This window comes from Candidozyma pseudohaemuli (genome assembly GCF_003013735.1).
Source record: "Candidozyma pseudohaemuli strain B12108 chromosome Unknown scaffold00003, whole genome shotgun sequence".
NCBI classification, from domain to species: Eukaryota; Fungi; Ascomycota; class Pichiomycetes; order Serinales; family Metschnikowiaceae; genus Candidozyma; species Candidozyma pseudohaemuli.
Genome location: NW_020194437.1, coordinates 61687 through 87234, shown reverse-complemented (window position 1 = coordinate 87234; position 25548 = coordinate 61687). Strand labels below are relative to the sequence as shown.

The 25548-nt window shown below is 44.7% G+C and overlaps 8 protein-coding genes across 8 annotated transcripts; 6 read left to right on the top strand and 2 right to left on the bottom strand.

The window, feature by feature from the left end:
- Positions 1-830: 830 nt before the first annotated feature.
- On the top strand, positions 831-2141 carry C7M61_001819 (uncharacterized protein; the record flags this gene model as incomplete). The annotated part of the gene is made up of 1 exon (XM_024857217.1): positions 831-2141. The coding sequence occupies one exon, from the start codon at positions 831-833 to the stop codon at positions 2139-2141; it is 1311 nt and encodes a 436-aa protein (XP_024714353.1).
- A 1576-nt stretch (positions 2142-3717) lies between these two features.
- C7M61_001818 (uncharacterized protein) lies at positions 3718-5262 on the top strand (the record flags this gene model as incomplete). Its single annotated transcript, XM_024857216.1, has 1 exon — positions 3718-5262. The coding sequence occupies one exon, from the start codon at positions 3718-3720 to the stop codon at positions 5260-5262; it is 1545 nt and encodes a 514-aa protein (XP_024714352.1).
- Positions 5263-5734: 472 nt separating this feature from the next.
- MYO5 (myosin 5) lies at positions 5735-14387 on the top strand (the record flags this gene model as incomplete). The annotated part of the gene is made up of 2 exons (XM_024857215.1): positions 5735-9594; positions 9893-14387. The coding sequence occupies 2 exons, from the start codon at positions 5735-5737 to the stop codon at positions 14385-14387; spliced, it is 8355 nt and encodes a 2784-aa protein (XP_024714351.1).
- Positions 14388-14862: 475 nt separating this feature from the next.
- On the top strand, positions 14863-16500 carry C7M61_001816 (Zn(2+) transporter; the record flags this gene model as incomplete). The annotated part of the gene is made up of 1 exon (XM_024857214.1): positions 14863-16500. The coding sequence occupies one exon, from the start codon at positions 14863-14865 to the stop codon at positions 16498-16500; it is 1638 nt and encodes a 545-aa protein (XP_024714350.1).
- A 127-nt stretch (positions 16501-16627) lies between these two features.
- On the top strand, positions 16628-19225 carry ARG8 (acetylornithine transaminase; the record flags this gene model as incomplete). The annotated part of the gene is made up of 2 exons (XM_024857213.1): positions 16628-17994; positions 18280-19225. The coding sequence occupies 2 exons, from the start codon at positions 16628-16630 to the stop codon at positions 19223-19225; spliced, it is 2313 nt and encodes a 770-aa protein (XP_024714349.1).
- Positions 19226-19332: 107 nt separating this feature from the next.
- C7M61_001814 (uncharacterized protein) lies at positions 19333-21413 on the bottom strand (the record flags this gene model as incomplete). The annotated part of the gene is made up of 2 exons (XM_024857212.1): positions 19333-19554; positions 19866-21413. 2 exons carry the CDS (start codon positions 21411-21413, stop codon positions 19333-19335), a joined length of 1770 nt encoding a protein of 589 aa, XP_024714348.1.
- A 274-nt stretch (positions 21414-21687) lies between these two features.
- On the bottom strand, positions 21688-22776 carry PDB1 (pyruvate dehydrogenase (acetyl-transferring) subunit E1 beta; the record flags this gene model as incomplete). Its single annotated transcript, XM_024857211.1, has 1 exon — positions 21688-22776. The coding sequence occupies one exon, from the start codon at positions 22774-22776 to the stop codon at positions 21688-21690; it is 1089 nt and encodes a 362-aa protein (XP_024714347.1).
- Positions 22777-24005: 1229 nt separating this feature from the next.
- On the top strand, positions 24006-25418 carry C7M61_001812 (uncharacterized protein; the record flags this gene model as incomplete). The annotated part of the gene is made up of 1 exon (XM_024857210.1): positions 24006-25418. The coding sequence occupies one exon, from the start codon at positions 24006-24008 to the stop codon at positions 25416-25418; it is 1413 nt and encodes a 470-aa protein (XP_024714346.1).
- Positions 25419-25548: the final 130 nt, after the last annotated feature.

Here is a 25548-nt window from a genome sequence, read left to right as displayed (position 1 = left end):
GAACTTCCATTTGAGCTCGTGCTACTTGATCTTTCCCTTCCCAGGCCCCCCTTGGTTGACTTGGAGTTCAAAACAGTATTCGAAGTCCCTGAATTTGTTGCGCTAGCGTAATTTGACTGAGTTCTGGATAGAGCTGGCCTTCTCACGCCTGAAGCGGTATTCCTGTGGCTCAATCCATGACGGGAAGAGAAGGCTGACTGGTCTTTTTGGGAGATTGGCAGTTGATTGGGCATTTGAATGTAATGATTGAGTTTAGTAACTTCCGTTAATTTGCGGCCCTAACAGTAGCTGAATACAATTCTTGTATGAGCAATTGAAGCCAAATTTGCGAGAAAAGTTGGTGGAGTGGGAATTGCTATTCTCTTGTCGACGTGAACTTGGATCCGACCTCGATATATCCCTATCTTTCTCTTCAAACTTAAGAGATGTAAGGATGTTGTCTCAGAGGTTGCGAATATAGGTGAGGAAAAGGATTTGGTGCATGAAAGCCCGAACATAATGGAGAGACATGTACAACTGTATCATGCCTTTTTGCTGAATAGCTCAACTCTTTCTTTTTGAAGTTTTTTTTTCATTTTTTTTTTTTTTTTTTTTTTTTTTTTATTTTTTTTTTATTAAAATAATGCAGATGCACAAAAGGCGATCTTCAGATGCCTTCTTGATAACTGAGCGCGCAATGAACTCGGTGCTCTTCGAACAATACTTCTGGATACTAAAAGCGTTATGGAATCTATAGCAATCCACCATTATAAAATCCAGCATCTTTAGATCCAAATTATTCTTTCGCTCTGATAGTTTGAGCTAAGGGAGAAGGCGAAGTATTTCTGATCATGGTCTCCCTATTTGACATTCTCCACAAACCATCAGAATGGAATGAAATCTCGACTGGTGTCGATAGTCTTGATTCACTTATACGAGTCGATGGATCTCAAGCAATACTTGACTTTCAATCTACACCTTTACACAACTGCATGTTTGCTGTGGTCTGCAACATGATGATTTCATACTTGGAACTGAAATCGCAAGGAAAAATCATAGTTTTGGAGACGTTCAACCAGTTTCCGTGGAAGCTTTTTCGCCAACATCCGAGATACAACGAGCTGTTCGACCGGTGTATCACTCGATACTCACTTCCAACATTCAGTCAAATTCTCGCATTTCTTATGATCAAAAGGCTGGAAAAGTATGATTGTTCTCCATTTATCGTCATAATGAACTTTCACGAAGTTGTGGAATATTATCGACTCCAACTTGTGGCCGCTTTTGAAGAGGCTTTGCTCAAGCTCGAAGTCGATTGGAATACAGCTTACATTGAAAAGTTAAAGAATACTGATTCGGCCACATCTGCAGACAAAACCCTACCAGATCCCCCGGATTCGACTTTATTTAGAGAAAGCCCTTTTGCAAAATTCCAAAGTCATGTTGATGTGATGTTCAAATACCTCAACGAATTTGCTACGTGCCAGCAACTGATGATATTGCTATTAGGGTGCATGGATGTAAAGATGAATACCTTGAGAACTGATTCTGAAACGGAGGACAATTACATTCCTGCCAAGTCGAATACGACCGTGGAACCATCCCCTAAAATGCGAAGCAAATCCCGGTTTGAGCCTACCAAATACGACCATAGACAAATGGGTACTCGAAATTTGAATGAAAACAAGATCCACCAAAGAGTTCTATTCTACAATGATTTTCTCATTAATAGCCGCTATTATCTGGATAATAAGGAAGAAGCTAACAAAAAATGTGATAGAGTCGTGGCCGTCGCTAAAGCTGATAAGGAGAATGTGGCTGGAAATATTATGGAACCGGTGTACTTTGATTTCATGGATCTGGTGGACGCTGAAAGTACCCAAAATGCCTCTTGGCTAATAGACTTGCTGCATTTTGAGGAAGAGCCATTGAGCTCCTTCCTTGAGGAGTCAATTGTCATTACTCAGCAGCAATTGAGACCATCATCTGAGAGACAGAACAAGCGTCCCAAACTAACGAATGACTTTCCCTCTTCACCAGTCAAGTACTGTGACCCAACACAAAACAGTTCAAATTCTGTTGGATCACCGAATTTTATACATGATTCCGTAATTGAGGGATCAGATGTGGAGCTGACGGGAACCGTTTTCGATGAAATTTAGAAGGTTCATTCATACGAAGCCTTTTCCACGGATGGCATAATTTTTCACCAGGATATGTCGGCTCGCGAGGTACTCCTTGATATTTTTTGGCATCAAGTAAAACTGAGCTATGTCCATACATAGTATGCTCAATGGTAGAGTTTGCTCTAAAGCTGTTATAGCTAAGTCATTGAATGAGATATCTAGTTCTTCAATCAATGGTGGTAAATCACATATCTCTTGGAGCATATTTTTGCTGATGTTTAAATTCTTCAAATTTCTAGGCATTTTACCTCCAGTAAGTCTTTTTAGCTTGTTATCAGAAAGATTCAACAGCTCTAGTTGCGGGGGAAGTATTTCGCACTTGAGATTTCGAAGACGGTTATGTGCTAGGTTAAGATGAATTAAGGAATCTGGGAATTGAAATCCTCTTAGTGACTCTAGATTGAGATCGTTGAGCTGTAACGATGTTAGGTTTCTAAACTGTGAGAAATCGCTAATGGGATCATTCGGAATGCTTGCTAGTACCGCAGAAGTCCGTCCGTGGAGTCCGAGTGAATCTAGAGACTCATGTAGAATGGGATCTTCTACGAACTTCTGGAATAGTAGAGTCAGAACCTCGTTGCTGAGTTGGTCCGGTACCATCTCATTCAGAACGGGAAGACAGAGCTTCACAAGCCTGATTGCATTATGAACATGCAAGGGCATTCCCAGGAGCATGTAATGCAAATCCCGAATAGTTTTGTATTTTGTCGATTGGTTCGAAACATCGCATCTCACAACCAAGTATATCCTTCTTTTGACAGGGAATCTGGAGTCCCAAAGACGATCTAGCTTGTGCGCAAGGGTCTTGAACTCATCCAACGAAACATGATGGTAATAGTCAAGTGAGTGGATTGGCATAAGCTGAAGCGCCCGCGGTAGCAATTTGATCAGGTTCTGCCATTCGTTTGACACAATTATGCTGGAATACTTAACGGTTTCTGCTGCGAGACGTAAGGTATTGTCAAGATTTGAGTTAGTTGCTTGGAGCAAATTTGACAATGAGGTCTGATCTAGTTGTTCGAAAATCAAGGATAAAACGTTTGAAGGGAGACTTGTGATTTGAGCTGCCATGTGTTGAACTGAGCAAGTAGCTAGGAATGATTAACCCCCCACAAACGATAAGACGTGCAGGCTCCCTAATCACTCGCAGGTCCGGAATATCCTGCATTTTTTGCAGGATGGAGGTGTCACGGAGAACAGAGTACCCGGAAATTAGTGATAGCAAATAGAACTTACCCGACTCTCTTTATGTCGACTCATTAGGTGAAATGCATACTGAAGTGCCTGTCAAAGCCCACCTTATCGTGCTCACCAGGAGCCACAAGGAGGACCACAGTTTGCAAAACAGAGCATATTTGAACTCTTTACCAATTGAATAAAAAAATCTAGAATCATTTGATGCTCCGAAAAGCTAGAGGCTTTGCACTTATTCAAATTCAGAATCAAAGGTAACAGGTTTGGGTATCCAGCTGGTGCTCTGCACCTGCGTGTAGCACTGATGAGCATCGGATTAAGCATTCAGCATAATTTTTAGCAGTATCATTTTCCAGCCATGGCGACATTAGTACCGCCACCATCCAAGAAACAAAAGAGACTTCTTCAAGAAAATCATGAGTCCAAGGTGATCCCTGATGATCTCCCAAATGTTCTCATCAGGTTTCAGGCCGCTGACAGTGGAGAGGGTGTTGGAGGATCTGTGCGTGTGCCTGGCGGTATAACAGAAAAACAGTTGGAGGAGTTATTGAATAACCTTCAAGGGTCATCCTCGGAGCCCGTGCCATATTCTTTTGCATTGTTAAAAAATGAAGAAAACGAACTACTCGATATAAAGGATGACCTTTACCATTCGGTGTTGAAGCCGGGCATCAAGACAACTGAGGATTTCTTGACCATTGTCTACGCCCCCAGAGCCGTTTTCAAGGTTCGGCCAGTTACAAGATCCAGTGCAGCTATTGCTGGCCATGGCTCAACAATTCTTTGTTGCCTGTTTGCACCAAATGATTCTGGTCGTATGTGTTCCGGAGCTGGTGATTCAACAGCAAGAATATGGGATTGTTTCACATCTACCCCCTTTAAGACTCTTACAGGCCACACCAGCTGGGTTTTGTGTGTGGCGTATTCTCCTTGTGGATCAATGATAGCTACCGGCTCTATGGATAACACGATAAGGCTTTGGGATGCTGACACCGGAGACGCAATTGGAAAGCCCTTATTGAGTCATCTGAAATGGATATCGAGTATTGCCTGGGAACCTTTACACTTGGTGAAAGACGGCGAGAAACCAAGACTCGTGTCTGGATCAAAGGATGGAACCGTGAAGCTTTGGGATACCTCTAGAAGAATCTGTCTTCTTACGCTTAGTGGCCATACAAACTCTGTATCATGCGTAAAGTGGTCAGGGTCGAATATTGTTTACAGTGCTTCTCACGACAAAAGCATTAAAGTATGGGATATCTCTGCTGGGGGCAAATGCATTCAGACGCTTAAGAGCCATGCACACTGGGTGAATCATTTGTCGGTGTCCACCGACTACGTTATTCGTAAAGGCGGATTTGATCATACTACCACAAAGGGTAGTTCAAAGTCCCTCTCGGCTTCTGAAATGAAGAAAAGGGCAAAGGAAGCATTTGAAAAGGTCGCACAAGTCGGTGGTTCAACAAGCGAGCGTCTTGTCACTGCCAGTGATGACTTTACCATGTATTTCTGGGAGCCACTCAAGTCAAGCAAGCCGGTTTGCAGAATGACCGGTCACCAAAAGTTGGTGAATCACGTTTCTTTCTCTCCAGATGGAAGACACGTTGTTTCCGCATCTTTCGACAATTCGATCAAGCTCTGGGATGGTTTAAACGGTAAATTCTTGGGAACTTTCAGAGGTCATGTTGCAGCAGTCTACCAAACCGCCTGGTCTGCTGATTGCAGGCTCTTGGTAAGCTGCTCGAAAGATACAACACTCAAAGTCTGGGATACAAAAACGCAAAAGCTACTTACTGATCTTCCAGGCCATTCAGACGAAGTCTACTGTGTCGATTGGAGTTTGGACGGTAAGAAGGTCTCTTCTGGTGGAAAGGACAAGATGATTAGAATTTGGTCTAGTTGAATCTGGAATCGCTGCATTTATGCTAAGAGCATCAAATTAGCCAGGTGGATTTTGCGAGTGATTCTAACTCATCTGTGGTTATAGATAGTCAAGTTTTCAGTGGTGACAGAAGACCGCCAAGAAAATGACTAAACGGACAGATGCCGATTAATAGGAAGCTTCATATCACACTAACAAGGCGCTTTCAATTAGAAAATATAAAATCGTCACATAGAGCTACCTTTTAATGAGTAAATCGAACAAAAGAGAAAAGCGAGATAAAATTTACCGTTGTCTTATCTAAAAGTCTTCTGCATGCACCCTCCAGGATCGGCTATATATCGGGTTCTAAATCGAAATATGAGCACCGAGCAACCGGTTTATACACTACCCGCCGCAGGTGCTAAGACTCGCAACGGACAGGTATCATACTTCACATTACTCGTTAAAAGACTGACGCCACAACCTCTTGTAATTGGAGTAAAGCTCTAAGATGGCGATTGTTAAACGAGGCGGCCGTTCCAAGGTCAAGCAACAAGAGGCGCCTGCAAGATCCGGGATCAAGAAGGCTGAGTTTGATTTGCACAAGAAGAAAGAGGTGGGTGTCTCGGACTTGACCCTCTTGTCGAAGATTTCCGACGAGTCCATCAATGAAAACTTACACAAAAGATTTATGAATGGTACCATCTACACATACATTGGCCATGTCCTTATTTCTGTCAATCCATTCCAAGACCTCGGCATATATACCAAGCAGACATTGAACATGTACAAGGGTAAGAATAGGTTGGAGGTACCCCCGCACGTTTATGCCATTGCAGAAGCGATGTACTATAACTTGAAGTCATATGGCGACAGTCAATGTGTCATCATTTCTGGTGAATCCGGTGCCGGTAAAACCGAAGCTGCAAAGCAAATCATGCAATACATTGCAAACGTGTCGGTGGATGACCAACTCAACGGCAGCTCTTCTTCGTCAGGAATTGGTAAAATCAAGGATATGGTCTTGGCGACAAACCCGTTGTTGGAATCATTTGGTTGTGCTAAGACATTGAGAAACAACAACTCCTCTAGACACGGAAAGTACCTCGAAATCTACTTCAATCCTCAGAACTACCAACCCATTGCTGCGCACATCACCAACTACTTGTTGGAGAAACAAAGAGTTGTTCAGCAAATCACCAATGAGAGAAACTTCCATATTTTTTACCAATTTACGAAGCACTGTCCTCAACAATATCAGCAGCTTTACGGAATTCAAGGTCCTGAAACTTACATTTATACTTCGGCAGCAAGATGTACATCTGCAGATGGCATAGATGATGGAAAGGATTTTTCAGAAACGTTGAATGCAATGAATATCATCGGATTACAGCAAGTCGAGCAAGACAACATCTTCAGAATGTTAGCAGCGATCCTTTGGATCGGTAACATCTCATTTGTGGAAAACGAAGAAGGAAATGCGGCTGTGAGAGATGAAGGTGTGACAAATTTTGTCGCCTACCTCTTGGAAGTTGACGCAGAACTCTTGAAGAAAGCTATTGTCGAGAGAATTATTGAAACCTCGCACGGTATGAGAAGAGGTTCAACATATCACGTTCCTTTGAATATTGTCCAGGCTATTGCGCTGAGGGATGCTCTTGCCAAGGGAATTTACAACAATCTTTTTGAATGGATCGTGGAGAGAGTGAACAGATCGTTGAAGGATCCCTCTCAAAATTACGAAAAGAAATCAGTGGGTATTTTGGATATTTATGGGTTCGAAATTTTCGAACAGAACTCGTTTGAACAGATTTGCATCAACTATGTCAACGAGAAATTACAGCAGATCTTCATCCAGCTTACTTTGAAAGCAGAGCAAGAAGAGTACGTTCAAGAACAAATTCAATGGACTCCTATCGAGTACTTCAATAATAAGGTTGTCTGTGATTTGATCGAGGCCACTAGACCTCAACCTGGTTTGTTTGCAGCCTTAAATGATTCCATTAAGACAGCCCATGCCGACTCCGATGCCGCTGACCAAGTTTTTGCACAAAGATTGTCCATGGTTGGTGCTAGTAACAAGCATTTCGAAGATAGAAGGGGTAAGTTTATCATCAAGCACTACGCCGGTGATGTCACATACGAGGTTTCTGGCATGACCGACAAAAACAAAGACAATATGTTGAGAGACCTTCTTGAAGTCTTGTCAACCTCATCGAACGCGTTTGTCACCGCTGAACTTTTCCCACCACAGCTCCTCGCTGCTGTGACGGATAGTAAGAAGAGACCCGAGACTGCTTCTGATAAAATCAAGAAAAGTGCAAACGTTTTGGTTGATACATTATCTCAGTGCCAGCCTTCGTATATCAGAACAATCAAACCCAACCAAACCAAAAGACCTAAGGAGTACGAGAACCAGCAAGTGTTGCATCAGATCAAATACTTGGGTTTAAAAGAGAACGTGAGAATCAGAAGAGCTGGATTCGCTTATAGAACCACTTTTGATAAGTTTGTGCAAAGATTCTATTTGTTATCTCCCAAAACGGGTTATGCTGGTGACTACATCTGGCATGGCGACGATATCACTGCTGTGAAAGAGATTCTCAGGTCCTGTCATATTCCTCCCACTGAATACCAATTGGGAACCACCAAGGTTTTCATCAAGACTCCGGAGACCTTGTTTGCATTAGAGGACATGAGGGACAAATACTGGCATAACATGGCCGCCAGAATTCAAAGGGCTTGGAGACGGTACATGAAGAGAAAGGAGGATGCCGCTAAAGTTATTCAAACAGCTTGGAGGACAAAGAAGCATGGTAATAAGTTCGAGCAGCTTCGTGACAAGGGAACTGAAATTCTTGGAGGTAGAAAGGAGAGAAGAAGAATGTCTTTGTTGGGTTCTCGAGCTTACATGGGCGACTATCTTGGCTGCAATCAACCAAGCGGTTACGGAAGATTTGTCGTATCTCAAGCCGGCATTAATGAGTATGTCGTCTTCTCCGGGAAGGGAGAGATTCTTTTGTCTAAATTTGGCCGGTCATCTAAGAGACTTCCAAGAATCTTCATCCTCACGAACTCGAACTTGTACGTTGTCGCCGAGGTGGTGGTGGAGAAACGTCTTGCATTGCAAAAGGAGTTTACTTTGCCCATAAATGGTATCAACTATCTTGGGTTATCATCATTCCTGGACAACTGGTTGGCAGTCTCGATGCACCAGGCGTCTGCGGCTACTCCAGATATTTTCATAAGCTTGGACTTCAAGACGGAATTGGTTACTCATTTGAAGCAGTTGAACAGAGGTATCACGGTGAAGATTGGTCCCACGATCGAATATCAAAAGAAGCCTGGTAAGATGCATACCGTGAAGATTATCGTTGGAGCATCCTCTGCACATGGTGATACGTATAAGTCTGGTAACGTTACTGTCGGACAAGGTTTGCCGGCTTCAAGCAGAAATCCAAAGAGGCCTCGTGCTAAAGCAACTTCTGTCGATTATCAGAAGTATTACAACAGAGGTGCCCAAATGAGGTCAAATGCGCAGAACTACAATAACTTGCACAGTACTCAAAATAATGGATCTCATGCTCTTCTGCAGCTGGCAGCTGCCCACGCATACCAGCAATCCCAACCCAGAAGCGTCCCTCCGCCAGCCACTCACACTCAACCTGGATTGAAACAGCTGAAGAGACCGCCACCAGCGCCACCCGGTATCGCACAGGCTGGCCAAAATGCACAGCAACAGTCGCAGGCTAAACCTCCTCCTCCAAGACCTGTCAAGAAAACAGCAGCTCCTCAGCCTCCTGCCAAATCGACGAGGGCTCCTGAGGTGAAGCGCTCTACACCTCAACCACCGCCGCCACCTCCAGCACCACCATCCAAACCAGCACGCCAACCAAAGTTTCCAACCTATCGTGTTTTGTTCGATTATGATGGCTCGGTCGCAGGCTCGGTCGCGTTGGTCAAGGATAGTGTGGTTTATGTTGCTAGTGTTAACGGCAAATGGGGTCTTGTGAAGGATTTGGATGAGACGTACGAGGGATGGTCACCAATGGATTACATGGAAGAGATTGACCCTCCAGCTGATTTGTTCTCGAACAACGTCTCTCAGCCTGCCCCTCAAGCCCCAAGTGTTCCTACACCTCAAGCACTGCAAGCCACTGCTTCAGAGCCACAAGCAAATTCGTCAGAGAGACCAGCAATGCTCCCAACAACTTCCTCCGGAAATGGTTTAGGAAATGGCTTGGCTGATGCAATTTTAGCGAAAAAGAGTGGAGATGTCACTTTGGCAGGATCTCTCGCTGATGCTTTGAAGAAACGTAAAGGTGCAACTGGTAACGACAGTGACGACGAAGAAGATGACGACGATGAGTGGTAAGTTTTAGTTACACTTGATTAGAAGTATGATAATCGAATAGACTCGCATGATGGATGTAGCATCTCGTGCAAAGGATTCTGCACAATACTGTAGTATGGTACATGCGCACAGGTACTTAGTGCGTATGTATCACCGTCACTGAAGAGCATTGATAACGTCATAATCGCTCGGTTTCATTTTATATTCAATGACAGATAGCCGGATTCGGAGCGTTCCGGCTACAAGTGGGCAACGTGGATCCCACAATTCTTCTGTGAAGGATGCAATTACTGCAATGAAATACAGCATGCCCAGGCCCTCGGTGACGATATACCCGCTCGATGACACATTGAGCCAAAAAACGTTTCCAGATTATTCTCCATGGGAGGAAGATCGAGATCTGACGAAGAAGCTTGAAAATCTGAATTACTTGAATAAGGGTTTTTTTGAAACACCCAGGGTCTCTAATGAGTACTACTCTGCTCGCAACCTTGTGCAAGAGACGGTCTTCTCCTCATCTAAGAACTGCAACAGTATTCTTCGTGAGCTTTCCCAGCATTTGACTAAGTCCTACAAAACAAGAGATGAGGTTATCAATAAGATCAGAGCAAGCTCATTCAGCTTTAAGATCCCACTGCGTGTGACACTAACAGCACTGAAAAAGGAAGCATGGCTCAAAGAGTTGGCCAATCCCGATCAACCATTGCATAAAATTTCGTCGAGAATACCGCATGGCTTGCGAAATAAAGTTCTCGTTGACGCCATGTGTAGTCGGCAGGTTCCTATTTCTCGAGCTATTTGGTTCACGAAATGTTCTTTGTTCAGCGAGTTGGTTCTGGTGAAAAAGAAAGCGCTGGTGAGACAACATTCCCTGACACTGGCAAATAGCTCATCGATCACGAGATCAAATGATGTTTTGGAAAGACGTTGGTTGCAAGAGTGGACGCAACAGGTTGCAGACTATGTCTTGAAATTTTCCAAAGAGATGAAAGCGGTGTCTTCTCATGAGCTAAAGATCCGCTTCCAAGAGAGGATGAATTATTTGATTCTGTATGTTCTGGCAATGTACATCGAGGAGCTTCTCGACAAGACATTTTTCCTAACGTTGATCTTGAGGCTAATAAAAGAAGATCACTTCACTGGTACACTTGATATCCTGACACTAACAGAACTACAAAAAATCGACTTGAGTGAGACGAGTGATGCGGATCAGAAGTATCTTGACGTTTTGAGCAAGCAATTGACCGAGTTCGGCCAACTCTTAATCGCATTAATTTTCATCAGAGTCTTTTGGAAGGATATTATCGCTGAAAGTTTTCTACGCAAGCATCTCAGTGAATCATTGCTTTTAAATTATCTCATTGTGAGCAAGTTGCCAACCCTGAGCGAAAAGCCCACTATTGCACGAATTGAGGTACCGCATGCAATCAAGTCCGAGTGTTTGAGTCTCATGTCTGAGATGATTATCGAGTTGTTTCACAAAAGTTCGAGCTCTTTCATAATTCCCTCTTCCTGGATTGTGCTTGGAGATGTTTTGCATAATATCATCAACAGCTCCAACTTGTACAATGATCCACCTAAAAGAGCTCTTCTCGAAAAAAGTTTGGCACTTTTGAAGTTTAGAAACGAAAGCTTGATAGTGAATTGCGGTGGCGACTCTACGTCCCCTTCTGCGAGAGAAGATGGTTCACCAAACGTTGTTCTACATGAGCAAGCGCTCTCGCATGCCTATATCCACAGGTCCAACGATGACGTGCTAAAGCTTATTGATCTATTAGATCATCAAAAGCTTAGAGAGGCTTTCACTTTAATTTTTACCCCCGGATCTCCAAATAAAGCAAGATCAGCTCAACCTCAAAGTATCAGGTTGAAGGCGATGATCTTCTGGTGCGTATCCACTTATCGCGATATGGGTGTCTCTAAGGAGAAACTCATCAGTGTCTGTAACGCGCTTAAGATGCATGGGACACAAGCTACAGGCAAGTCCTCAGTTAAGCTGAGAATCAAGTTGGAAAATGAGATCTTGGAGAGTATTTTCTGTTTGGCTGAGCTTCCATCCTCCGAATTATCACATACCAACTTGTACGTTCTCGTCAATGAGCTTTATCAGCTTAAAATTATTACTATATCTGCATATTTGAGAAAGCTCATAGCTAGTGGAATTTTTTATCTATCCTCGAAGCCGACCGATGAGAAAAGGCTGGATGACCTTGACCCTCAAAGTCGATTCCACCTTCTGCTTCTTCAAAACCTTCCACTCCTCAACAATCGCCAATGCGATCATATTTTGAAGAAATGGGCAAAAGAACAAATTGACTTCATCGGCCTATTTGAGCAAGCCACTCGAACTCTCCGGGAAGGGGTTTTGGATCATATCTTGAACAACACAATAGGGAAGGCAGATCTGGGCGTCTTCGAGAGTATCAGTGAACTTAATGTTGGCCTCCAATTCATGGTCATGAACTGGTTCACATCTGAATTCAAGACGTCTATATCGAAGGCGTCCAAGTTGGTTCACATAACTCCTGATGTCGTGGCATTTGTTTACGAACTTTTCATCAAGTCTAATAACCTTACAGCATTTTTCAAATTGTTCATCAAGTTCATCTTGAAGAATGAGAATAAGGTTTTGATATTTTACATGGATTCCCTTTATTTCATAAGTCGACTCATTCTTGACCATTCAACTTTGCTTGAGTTCATTGCCGGGAACTCTTCAGAGTCTCCGTCGGCGTCTTTGGACATATTCAAGCTCATTGTGCAAGATTATAGAGATTTGCTATCTCGTGAAACCGACATCTTTCAATTTGGGCCTTTGTGGGAACACATCCGTCGTCAATTACAAAGTCCAGGCATAAGACGGCGCAACTCGCCGAATGAATCTAGTGAAGCGAATTCTCTCGGAAGACGACCTGCCTCTACCTCACCTGAATTCAATGAGTCGAAGAGCAGCGAGTCGTCCTACGAAACCGAATTTATTATAGAGGAAGTTCAATCATTGGAATCCTTCGAAAAAAGGTCTCTCACTGCCGATGAGTACAAAGACATCACCGAAGACTTATGCTCATTTTGCGGGGTTACTTTGGATTACTTTACGGCCGAGCTGCCGATTGCACAGATAAAGCTTTTGCTACGATCCATCGAAAAAGACATGGGGCAAAAGACTGAGATCCAGATTTTCAAGTTGATCTCCAATATAAAGGCAAAAGAAACCTCCAAAGAAGACGACCTTGGTGTTGCGTTGAAGGAGTTGATGGAGGAGAATCTCGACATTGAAAGATTCTCACTTGTTACAAAATTCATCCTTGCATTAGACTTAATGACTTGCGACACATTGCTCTCTACCATTCAGAACATATCAGCACCAACAGTTTATGAAAAGAGATTGAGAGATGACTTATTTGAAGAGGTTGCCCCGGTGATCTTGTCACGATCTGTGTCTATTTTGTTCCAATCTGTGAGACTCAAATACAAGGAGAATCACCTTGAGGCTTCCATTGAGATTGTTGTAACTGCCAATTTACCATACGACAACACAAGCTTAAAATTCCGAGGTGAGCTTCTTTGTATGATTGTTCAACACCCAGTCAAAACCGTTCAATCAATCACGAAACATTTCAACCAGCTGGAGATGCTTGATATTATGAGCAATTTATTGGGCGTTAGCTCTTCGGGTTTCGAGTCTGCCAAAATCTCATCCATTGTCCCTATTATGAGCGAGTTTAACTTACCGATCGTGCAAGTCATCATCTCCATTTTGGCGCAACAGAACGACGATGTTGAAGCCATCTTGAATCCGTTACTTAGCCGAGAGGACTTCTTCCTCAACGCATCCTTCTTTGGGGAGCTTTTCAACTTGTGCGACTTGAGGTTCCGTATAATGGTGTTCAAGCAGATGGAGAGTCTCTTTTTAAACAAAAGCTTGTCCATGATTACCTCGGCTGATCTGGCCCCCGAAAGTCTCACGCCCATTTTCAAAGACTTTTTTAGCAAGATCAATGATTCTTTTGTCGATAAAATTGATTTGTCGGCTTCTGACTATAAGGATCTTTTAAGCTATATTTCCCAGTTCATATCATGTGTGGAGGGGTTTGATGGTAGCAATGAACTAGCGAAGATGCTACTGGACAATACTTCAATCCTATTGCGAATCATCATCATTCAAAGTGGATCTTTGATTGACCTCATGATGCAACTCGACTTGCAGCACTTTGAACTCATTCATCAGCTTGTGAGATTGTTCAATACAAAATTCATGATGCACAGCAACGAGAGATTGAAAATCCTTCTTTACGATTTATTGCATCTTTTCAAGAATTCTTTAACCCAACAGCTCACACTAAGAGCAGAAGAAGACGAAAGTGTGCCTGTTGAGTCACCTTCAATTCCTAAAAGCATATCTGACCAGGGTGCAAGTGATGAGCCGTCATCCAATGAACGGGTGAAACGGCCTCCCAAAGAATCGATTTCTACTATTCTGACAATTCTCGATATTCCTGAACCCACAAATCATTCGATTCAAACGGATGAAGGGGCTGTCGCCGAATGTCTCATCATGTTAGACAGAGATGAGCTTCTGCGGAGGAGCGATATCAAATCCTTCAATAACAACTCCCTCGTTCTAGCATCTTCTCGTGAGTCGGGCGCATTTGATAGTCCATTTGGTGAATTGAGCCGTGACGAGAACACAAGCTGGCCGTTTACAATACGAAGCGTTCAGCTCATCGAGGAAACAGGAGGCGGTATCAACGACGGCTGCATCAATCTAGCCCTTTTGAGAGCCTACACAACAAAAGAGAACGTTCCGTGAGTTACACGCCTCACGATTTGCACAGGTGCTTCAGGTCTGCATTTTTGGAAGCATACCTGCGCGGTAATAGATTAAGTAGCTTGCACCAACGCGCAGTGAACATATTCTTGTATATTTAATGAACAAGGAAAGCCTTGATACAAATCCTTCTGGGCAGTGGGAGGCAGATCTACCGACACAGCCGAGTCTGACAATGCATGAACAAGAGCAGAAAAGGCATAGCAGAGTCAATGGGGGTATACCAGACCTCTCTTTCCTCAGCAACAACTTCTCGACAGAATCTCTTGACACGAGACCATCAAATACACCCAGCAAAGCACCGGACATTAGCCTTAATGTACCGTCAATAAACAATGAAGGTGAGGTCGTTTCCCACAATTCCAGTGACTATGATCAAAAACTTGATGCTTATATCCGTCAGAGCACTCCAACTTCATACCAAGAAGGTGCAACGAATGCTGCGAGATATTCTGCTATGTCTCCGATTCTGAAGCTGTTTAATACCCGAGGCTCGTACATGAAAGAACCTTCAAAAGCAGAGCGTCCTAAATCTGCCTACTTCCCGTCGTCTTTAAACGGCATGAACGACGATGATGGACAGTTCAGGTCCTACAGGTCACACAAACGAAACTCCTTTCAGGGCCCTTCAATGGCCAGCCCGTACCCTAGCTTCATGTCCCCCTCGTCAGAGTCCAGGAAAGCTCGGTCTCGCTCAACTTCACCTGTGCGTTCAAAGTCTTCTAGAGGCACTAGTCAATCACCCGTGAGAGGGCCACAGGGACTCAGAGGCTCTTCGCCAGTGCGAGGCGGTCCATTCAATTTCAAACCTCAAGATATGCCGATGATGCATTCTAACAGCTCAAACTCTTCGCTCGTTGTGAAGCCGGCCCATCGTAAGGGTCACAGATACAAACATTCCTCGGTGTCTATGAACTTGTTCCAAGAACCAGTTCCAATTGCCGATACCGCACTTTCCCAGGACATTATACCCTCTTCATACCCCATTCCCAACTGGCGGGAGTCGTGGACTTCCGCAACTGTCTCACAGAAATACAAAGTGGCATTGGCCGGAGCTCATTTCCTGACCTCTGTGATCGTATTTGTGGCAGGTACGCTTTTGGGTGAATCAGCATTTTCCACCCTTGCTCATCTTGTTTTTTACGACTCGCTAGGCTCATTTGTTGTCGCAGCCGTTGATGTATTATCCAACTTTGATGTCTGGAAAAAGCCCTCCATCTCATATCCTTTTGGAATCGGCAGACTTGAAGTTCTTCTCGGTTTCGGCTTGAGTACGTCACTCGTGATGGTTGGATGCGATCTTGTGTCCCACTTCATTGAAGAGATGGTCGTCAACCTAGCTGTTTCTGGAGATTCCGAACCTGCGGAACATGGCTCGCATCACATACACGAGTCTTCTGGTAAGTCCAGCTCTCCAGTTGCCTACGAAGCTGTGGTAGCACTTGTTGTAATAATGACATGGGTGACGTCTTCAATCATCTGCGATGGAAACAAGATATCTGAGATTCTCACGGATAATACGAACCGCCAGGGAAATAAGAAGTTCGATGGCTACTTGGACAATTTGGCTGATAAGTCGCCTCTGATTAAGGATAAAGCTTTCAACTTGGTTTCGACTTTCCTCCACAATCCCATGCGTCTTATTACGCTACTCTATTCATCATTCCTCCTCATCGTTCCGTTCCTACCCGAAAGTTTTAGAACCTCTATCAAGTTTGATATTGATGAAGCTTCGACGTTGATAGTGGCCTCTACATTGTGCTATGCTGGATGGAAATTGGTGACAACCTTGGGCGGAATCCTTTTGATTTCCTTTCCCTATTCCGAATACGACTACAAGGTCCTCAAAAGCTCTGTTACGGAACATATTCAGGATCTTGACATTTTCAAGCCAGCTTACAGTTTGGAGCATCTATTCATCACCAAAGTTAATCATCAGCTTTATATCGCCGGTGTGAAGATTATTATGAAAGGAGCAAGTTCAGATGACGAGTCGAAGATGATTTTTGAGGTCAACCGAGTGTTTCAAAACGCTCTCAAGACCTTTGATAAAGAGAGCAAGGTAGAAAGCACCATTGATATCGATAGGTGCTGAACGGCTGATGAAAATGTTATCTGTACGAAATAGGCAAGTGTTAGTCACCTAAGCGCGGTGCAAAAAATTTTCGCTACGATAGATCTAATCTCAATACCAAGTGGTCTTCTTTACTTACCCAATTCCAATGTACAGAATACTATCCTCCTCCTCCAAAAGGTCGACCAAGCAGGTCCTCTCATCGTTGTTATCGAAAAATGGAGCAACCACAAGCCGGTTCTACTCTGTTCCCATGGCTGATGCAAGTGCACATTCAGTAACAGGAAGATTCGTGGACGATGTTTCAAAGCCATACACGGTCACTACATACGCTAGACCTAACATTGTCATTGCAAGAGGTAAGGGCTCTTATCTTTTCGATTTAGAGAACAGACGCTATGTCGACTTCACAGCCGGGATTGCCGTGACATGCTTAGGCCATGGCAACGAGGAAGTTTCAAAAATCATCCAAACTCAGGCACTGAATTTGATGCATTGTTCCAATTTGTACTATAATATTCCTGCTGGTGAGTTGGCAAACAAGCTTGTGGCCAGAACCATTGAGTCTGATGGAATGCAAGACGCACAGAGAGTGTTCCTATGTAACTCTGGCACTGAGGCCAATGAAGCGGCACTTAAATTCGCTAGAAAGTATGCCAAAGGAATCAATGAGCAGAAAACCGAGATCATTGCTTTTGAAAACGGATTCCACGGCCGTACCATGGGTGCCTTGTCTGTGACTGCAAACCCCAAGTACCAGGCTCCATTTGCACCATTGATCCCTGGCGTACACATCGCAGACCCACACTCCATTGAATCCGTCAAAAAAGTCATCAACAAAGACAAGACGGCCGCTGTGATCATCGAGCCAGTTCAAGGTGAGGGTGGTGTGAACGTAGTGCAACCAGAGTTCTTGATAGAGTTGAAGCAATTGTGTGAGGAGAACGATGTTGTGCTTATTTATGACGAGATTCAGTGTGGACTAGGCCGGACCTCGCTGTTATGGGCCCACTGTGACTTGCCCTCGACAGCCCACCCTGACATTGTCACCATGGCAAAGGCATTGGGAAACGGCTTCCCAATTGGTGCCGTCATGACCAACGAAAAGATAGAAAAGGCATTGTCTGTGGGTGACCACGGTACGACATACGGAGGAAACCCCTTGGGTTCCGCCGTTGGCTTGCATGTTGTGGAAACTGTCAGTGACAAGAACTTCTTGAAGGAAGTGTCCGAGAAGAGCGCACTTTTCCAGAAAGGGCTTGCAGAAATTGTGGAGCAGTTTCCAGATCATGTCGAGGGCGTCAAGGGAAAAGGCTTGTTGTTGGGTTTACAACTTACCTCTAAACTTGACAGTGGACTTGTTGTAGAGAAGGCTCGTGAGTACGGGTTGTTGGTGATCACTGCTGGTGGTAATGTGATCAGAATTGTTCCTGCGTTGAACATCCCCGTGCAGACTATCGAAGAAGGCTTGAAGATGTTGTCCACAGCTATCAAAGAGGCCATTGAAGCTAAATAGTTCAGCAAGGCATATATTTATATTCATTTTCTCGGACCAGAATTTTGCAGCCATGCCAAGGCGCGTAGAAGATTTTGGTGCACGGATCTGCTTTTTAGTTTCGAGGTTCGCTTCGGTAATCTTGATTTGGTCTCATCCGAAAACGCTGTTCCAATATATATGACCATCCCTTTCCTGATCCCCGTGCTGGATCTAGATTATTGCCTAGAGCAACTTCTTCAGCATAAACCGCCAAAAATCTTGCCAGAGGAGACTGTGCTGCAGCTATGTCACCAACTCAAGAGCCAGCTTTTAGGCGTACCCAATATCATGTCTCTATCTTCCCCTTGCACTTTGGTCGGCGACATACACGGTCAGTTTCACGATCTACTAGAAATTTTTAAAGTGGGCGGGTCGCCTCCTGATACCAACTATTTATTTTTGGGCGATTATGTTGATCGAGGATACTACTCGGTTGAGACAATCTCGCTTCTAATAGCGTTGAAGCTAAGATATCCTGAAAGAGTGTTTCTCATTCGAGGCAACCACGAATCCCGAACCATCACGACGAACTATGGGTTTTACACAGAAGTCTTGAACAAATACAATGGCTCCCTCAAAGTGTGGCAGTATATCACGGATTTGTTCGACTACCTTCCCTTAGGTGCAACCATAGACGGGAAGATTTTCGCAACTCACGGAGGCCTCTCGCCTTCGTGTCAGCTTCTCGACCAGATTCGAGCCATAGACAGGTTCAAAGAGGTACCCCACGATGGTATCATGGCTGATTTGGTCTGGTCGGACCCTGATCCTGAAATTTTGGATTTCAAATTGTCTCCTAGAGGTGCTGGTTACTTATTTGGATATGACGTGATGAGAAAGTTTAATCATGACAACGACCTTTCCCAATTGGTTCGGGCCCATCAACTCTGTAATGAAGGTTTTGTCAGCTACTGGCATGGTATGTGCCTCACGATCTGGTCTGCGCCCAACTACTGCTACAGATGCGGAAACCGTGCCAGTGTCTTGGAAATCTCGCATTCCAATTATACATCCAAGGCAAGCCATCCTCAAGACATCTTGCCCGGCCAGTACTGCAATGTTTTCGAAGCGTCTCCTGAAAATGACGAGGACACCATCGAAGGACGTGGTGTGAACGGTGTGAGCTCTGACAGCTTCAACTCAAGCAAGGATATATTCAGCGCATACTTCAATGGCCGCGGACGTACTCTGGTCGAGTACTTTCTCTGAGCATTTCCTTCAGTTCTCCGATTGTGTTATAACTTCTTGCATGAGCACCTTGCTAGCGCTCTTCTCATGACCAATTAATGACTCATAGAATATGATAAACTTCGAATCTAACCGTAGTAAAGCTCGAAATTGAAACCGTTGTTGATCTCGTAGTCGTCCAAGGAGATGTGATCTTTGTAGATCTGATGTCCCTTTTTCAAGACAATTTTCTCGTGTGTGGTACCCAATTGCATCGAAAGAATCTTCTTCAAGTCACCAATAGTATCTTCAGGAAGACATTTCACCTTGATCTTTTTTCCCAACCTGTCGTTGGCGTTTACCTCAATCATCTCAAGTAGTAGGTTGAATTGAAGAAGCGCGAATTCGCGACACTAAGCTTCGAGCTAATGTTATTTAACCCAGTGAACCTTCGATTATTGAAATAGCTCACCATTAATTGATTCTATGCAGCTTTAGCTCGTGATGTCTATGAAATTCACTTCGATAAATAAATCTATTTGACGTTTTTGTTCACTCTCCAAGCACTTTGGGGAAGTGACTGCAAATATCTTGCCTTTTTCTTGACCCAAAACCATATGATAACTCCTAAAGTAATGCAGATTGCGCTTGTGTAAAAATAGCCATCTCTGATAAGAACGACTGACCCGCCTGCTTGCGTGCATTCTCTCTTTTGCTCCTCGGACAATAAGTCATAGGGCCGAGCCACATTCTCGCATCGAGCGACCGTGAGCCTATCAATCAAGTAAAGAATGATCAATCTGGGCCAGGTGCCTCCGTAATTGGATAAAGTATTCAATGTTGTCATGTACGTTCCGCCAATTGCAGGGTCTGCAATCCTTGTGTGAAATGCACAAAGCGACACAAACTGTATTGTCGACATGAACGAATTGAGAAGATGCTGGAATATAATGAGGAGGAATAATTTAAATGGAACAGCTTCTCCATGCAAGTTGGGGAAGAAAAGAAGGATGATATGAGCACATAAAGCCGCAAAAAGTCGACCAGCAAAGCCAAATAGCCATGGACGTAAAGGACTCTTTCCAGAGGACCACCTTCCCGAGTAATAACCAAAAATCATCTCAAAAGGGAAGTCTATAAGGACCGTTATTGAAAGATCCTCTTTGGAAAGGCCCTTCTCGAGGAGTTTGAGGTTGGTAGCGGCTTCATTGACCTGGAACCCAAGTTTAGCAAAAAGTAAAATGACAACAAACGTTTGCACGTTGGGAAGCCTCAAGACTTGATACATGGAATTGTAAACATGCAACAAATCTTGCATGTACTGCTTTGTCTTGTCAAGCGGTCTATTGTGTGCTGATTCATGTTTATAGTGTTCAGCGTTAAGCTTCTCATGATTGTGCTTGGCTAAATGGGGAGGATCCTCTGGAACAAAGACAAGAAGAGCTGTGATCAAGATGTACATCCAGCCCCAAAACGTGAGGTAGCCTCCAAGTCCAAATAACCCATCTTGTTGAGGTACCAGTCTCAAGTACTTGTTAGCGAACTCCGGTGAGCTCAAGGCAAGAAAAACTGTGAAGCTCAGGAAATAGCCGCAGTTCATTCCCACTGTTTGGGCCGTTGAAGCGAAGGAAAGACTCTCTGGCGATAACACGGTGAGAGCCCATCCATCGACAGCGATATCTTGAGTGGCGCAGAAGAGCACTAACAAAAAGAAGCACGTTGTGATCTTTATCAAGTTCGGGGCCGGATCGGCCATCGACTTGTCTATAATAAAACCCAAGTAAAGAAGGGTGACTCCCGAGACGAGCTGCACGGGAATGATCCAGGATTTCCGTCGGCCGACTTTCCGACTGTAAATGGCGTCGACAATCGGAGACCATAGAAGTTTTAATGAATATGGATAAGATGCTAAGGAGAAGACTCCCACTTGGGCGTAGGAGAGCTTGGACTTCAAAATGAATGGAACAGAGCCAAAGGCCAACCCGACGGGCACGCCCTGAAGGGTGTACAATATCACAAGAATGATAAAAGCCTTGACGTCTTTCTTTGGAAGCGAGTGATTGGTTTTTCTTTCTGGTGCCCCTGGCATGCTTGTGGGAAGAAGGCCATCATTTTCCTCTTGAAACCCCGGACGGGTTCGCTGAAAAGTGGTGGCCTCGTCTAAGATTTCCTTCTCGTTGCTCAAGTCCTCCGACCTTGAAGGATGGTGGCTTCGCTTATGGACGTCCATTGCGTTTTATTTTTAAAAAACACAGATTTTTGCTAAATTTGGATCGCGTTGGTCGGAAAACAATGTGTTGTAGAACTTCTCAACGTGTATCAGAGATCGAATCCGCGCTGATACAGCCCCCGCGTTGGTACCTTGCAGCTCTTGTGAAAAATCAACAACGTAACGTAAAATGAAATATGCACAGAATAATCGGCAAAGATCTACAATTTTAGTTGGCTTCGTTATATTACGTAATTGACGTTCTATTCAATGACATGGTGGTGGGTTACTGTTCTTACAAACCCAAGACCTTTCTCGATGCTCTCAAGACGATCTCAGAGTCTGGGAAGGCAAAGTCCTCCAACTCCTTGGCGTAAGGGGTTGGCACCTCACAGCCAGTAACTCTCTCGACTGGGGCATCCAAGTAGTCGAAAGCCTCAGACTCCATGATCTGGGCGCAGATCTCAGAGCCCACACCGAAAGCAGGGAAACCAGCCTCGACGGTAACCAAGTGACCGGTCTTCTTGACAGACTGGACGATGGCAGGAACGTCCATTGGCTTGATGGATCTCAAGTTCAACACCTCAGCGTTGACACCGTACTTCTCCTTCAAGGTCTCGGCGGCCTCAAGACAGTGGCCAACGTTTCTAGTGTGCGAAACCAAGGTGATGTCGGAACCCTCTCTCTCAATCTTGGCCTTACCGATAGGAAGGACAAAGTCTGGGGACAAGACCTCCTCGGAGACCTCGAAGGACTCACCGTAAAGCATCTCGTTCTCCAAGAAAACGGTAGGGTTGGGGTCTCTGATGGCAGCCTTCAACAAACCTCTGTAGTCTTCGGCAGAGTAAGGGGAAATGACTTTCAAACCTGGAATAGAACCGTACCAGGCGGAGTAGTCCTGGGAGTGCTGGGCGGCAACACCGGCAGCGGCACCGTTAGGACCTCTGAAGGTGATGTTACATGGCTGCTTACCACCAGACATGTACAAGGTTTTGGCGGCAGAGTTGATGATGTGGTCAATAGATTGCATGGCAAAGTTGAAAGTCATGAACTCACAAACAGGCTTCAAGCCGGCCAAGGAGGCACCGACGGTCAAACCGGTGAAACCCATCTCAGTGATAGGAGTGTCAATCACTCTTCTCTCGCCAAATCTGTCGAGCAAGCCCCTGGAGACTTTGTATGCACCGTTGTACTGAGCAACCTCCTCACCCATCAAGAAGACGTCGTCATCTCTGTCCAATTCCTCGGCCAAAGCGGAGTTGATGGCATCTCTGACAGTGAGAGTCTTGGTTCCGGAGGCAGCAGAAGCCAATCTCAGGGAGTTCTTTGCGCTGGCTCTAACCGCCATCATGGATGTCTTGGCGACACTGGACAACTTGGACATCTTATTACAGTTGTGGAGCTTCTATTAGGGGGAATTGCGACGAAGCGAACTGGAGTCGAAATTGCAGAGGTGGTTTTAGATTTTTTGGTTGGGAAACCGCACCCAGAACGGAACGATGAGGACCGGAGCGGAAGCTCGCGCTCGGAGGTGCAGTTCCGGGTGCCCTGGCACTGGGTAATGCCGCCTTTTTTCGCACCTTTGCTGTCAGCCTATCGCTTCGGATTCGGACTTCTCTCAGGGCCTTGCTGGAGGTTGTTTGGGGTGATGAAGGGGAGGGAAAACCGGGTTCAGCGTGAAGGAAAGGAATTGGAATTAGGAGGGTTGATTGGTAAATGGGGTAGAAATGTAAATAAGCATTTATTTTGAGTTTATCGTTTATTTTGGGTAGTTTTAGGGTGTGGTTGGAGGCTGGATGGGAGCTTTCGCAGTGCTTGGGGGTTTTTGTCTGTAGACTGCGAAGTGAGACTCAGTGGCTGCAACTCGCATGCCCGTAAATGCATTTATAAATTAAAAGAAGAGAAAAAGAACCTAAATGGTACGCATTACATAATCACAGATCGAGGGGACGATCCAATTCAACACCCCTGGCACAGAGCCCGACTTTGACTTTTTGATGCACTGTGATGTCCAACTTATCTATTGAGCCAGAACAGCTCCACAACCTCTTACATTCAACAAAACAATTAAAAAGGAGTAGATATAAATTGCCAGACATCTTCTACAATTCTAAAATTACGCCAGCTTATCTTATCGGCCAACTGCCTTCCGATTCCAGATTCTCTCAGCCTACGCCCAGCCCAAACACAAGATGCCAAAAAGCTGTCAGTACTGCGTCTGACCCAGCCAGGCCCTCACGCAGCCAGACTCAGCGTTGCACCCCGGTGAATTTCGGATCATGTACCGAACTTTCACCGCATGTCATCTCACACAGCCCGGGAAAAACCCAAAACACCGTTTCGTATCCTGCCCCTCCTGCCCCTCCCATGTACGAGAAACTTGTTGGTACTGTTATCTCCAACCGAGCACCGCCGGGCACTTTATCGCCCCGCACCCATACACCGCGCTTAGCCCAATGGTAATCCACACCTTAGTCACTTCTATATAAATTCTGGATTCTGCCGTTTCTGTGTCATCGGGTGCAGAAATCAATGTTCAGACTATCCAGACCTTCCCTCCTATATAGATCGACCCTGCGTCTTATCACGCAAAAAAAGCTTTTGGGTACCACCATGAAGAAACATACCGAGGCTGGCTCCACCATCCCTGCTGAAGCGGCCGATGCTTCCGCCACCATCATATCCGATTCCAGAGACTTAAGCAAGCAATACCACACTGCAACATGGATGGACGCTTTGAGAGAAAGATCCAAGCAGTTGGCTGAAGGAAAGGTGCTTGATTCCTTCTCATACATCGATCCCAAGACAACCGAGGTGGGTGAAAAAACCAGAGCAGACTCATTTTCCTTCCTTGTTTTGCCCTTCAAGGATGACAAGTGGCTCTGTGACACATACATCAATGCTTTTGGCCGTTTGAGAATGGGTCAATTGTTTCAGGACTTGGATGCCTTGGCAGGCAGAATCGCCTATAGACATTGTTCGCCAGCTGAACCTGTCAATGTCACCGCGTCTGTTGACAGAATTTACATGGTCAAGAAGGTTGACGAGATCCAGAATTACAATTTCGTTCTTGCCGGTACAGTTACCTGGACCGGTAGATCTTCCATGGAGATTACAGTGAAGGGCTACTCTTTTGAAGGCTCTGTTCCTGAAAACATCGATGCCAACACCTTGCCAAATGAAAACGTCTTTTTGACTGCCAATTTCACATTTGTCGCCCGTAACCCAATGACCCACAAGTCTTTTGCTATCAACAGACTACTTCCTGTCAGCGAGAAAGAGTGGTTGGACTACAGAAGAGCCGAGTCTTTCAACGCAAGAAAAAAGTTGGCAGCTAAGAACCAGGGTGTTGTTCAGCCAACGGATGAAGAGAATAGGCTTGTTCACGACATGTGGAATGCCTCCAAGAACTTGACTCCTGAGTTCACCAAGCATGTCCAGTTCATGAAGGACTCCACCGTTTCTTCCACCCTAATTATGCAACCACAGTACAGAAACAGACATTCCTACATGATCTTTGGTGGCTATTTATTGAGACAATCTTTCGAGTTGGCTTACTGTGCTGCTACAGCATTCTCAAGTGCTAATGCCAGATTCGTCTCGTTGGACTCCACTACTTTCAAAGCACCCGTTCCTGTTGGCTCGGTGCTTTCAATGACATCTACAGTGGTTTACACTGAGCATCTTCATAAGAAGCAGGTCGAGAAGGGCAAACACTCACCGCTCGACTTGCCTGCTACAAACCAGATTTCATCCAACCCTGATGCATTCTTGTCTGAACCAGGTACCCTTATTCAGGTGAAGGTTGACACCAAGATCAAGGACTTAGCTTCCCCCGAATTCACGGAATCGGGATGCTTCATTTACTCCTTCTTCGTGCCAGCCAAGAGCTACGAATCGGATGAACCCGGATTTTCTTCTGTCATTCCACAAACGTACTCTGAAATGATGGAGTACATTGAGGCTAGAAGAAGAGCCCAGGATACTGCGCTTTATGTCTCTACTTTGCCCAAGCCAAAGCTTTAAGCAACCTATAACTTTAAACAATTTATATGCTAATTAATCATTTGTAGGAATTAATTGACTCTCGATAAGCGAGTGAATCGAGGTCAGTGATAAAAGCAAACAATGAAATGAATCTAACTCCGTACCAATC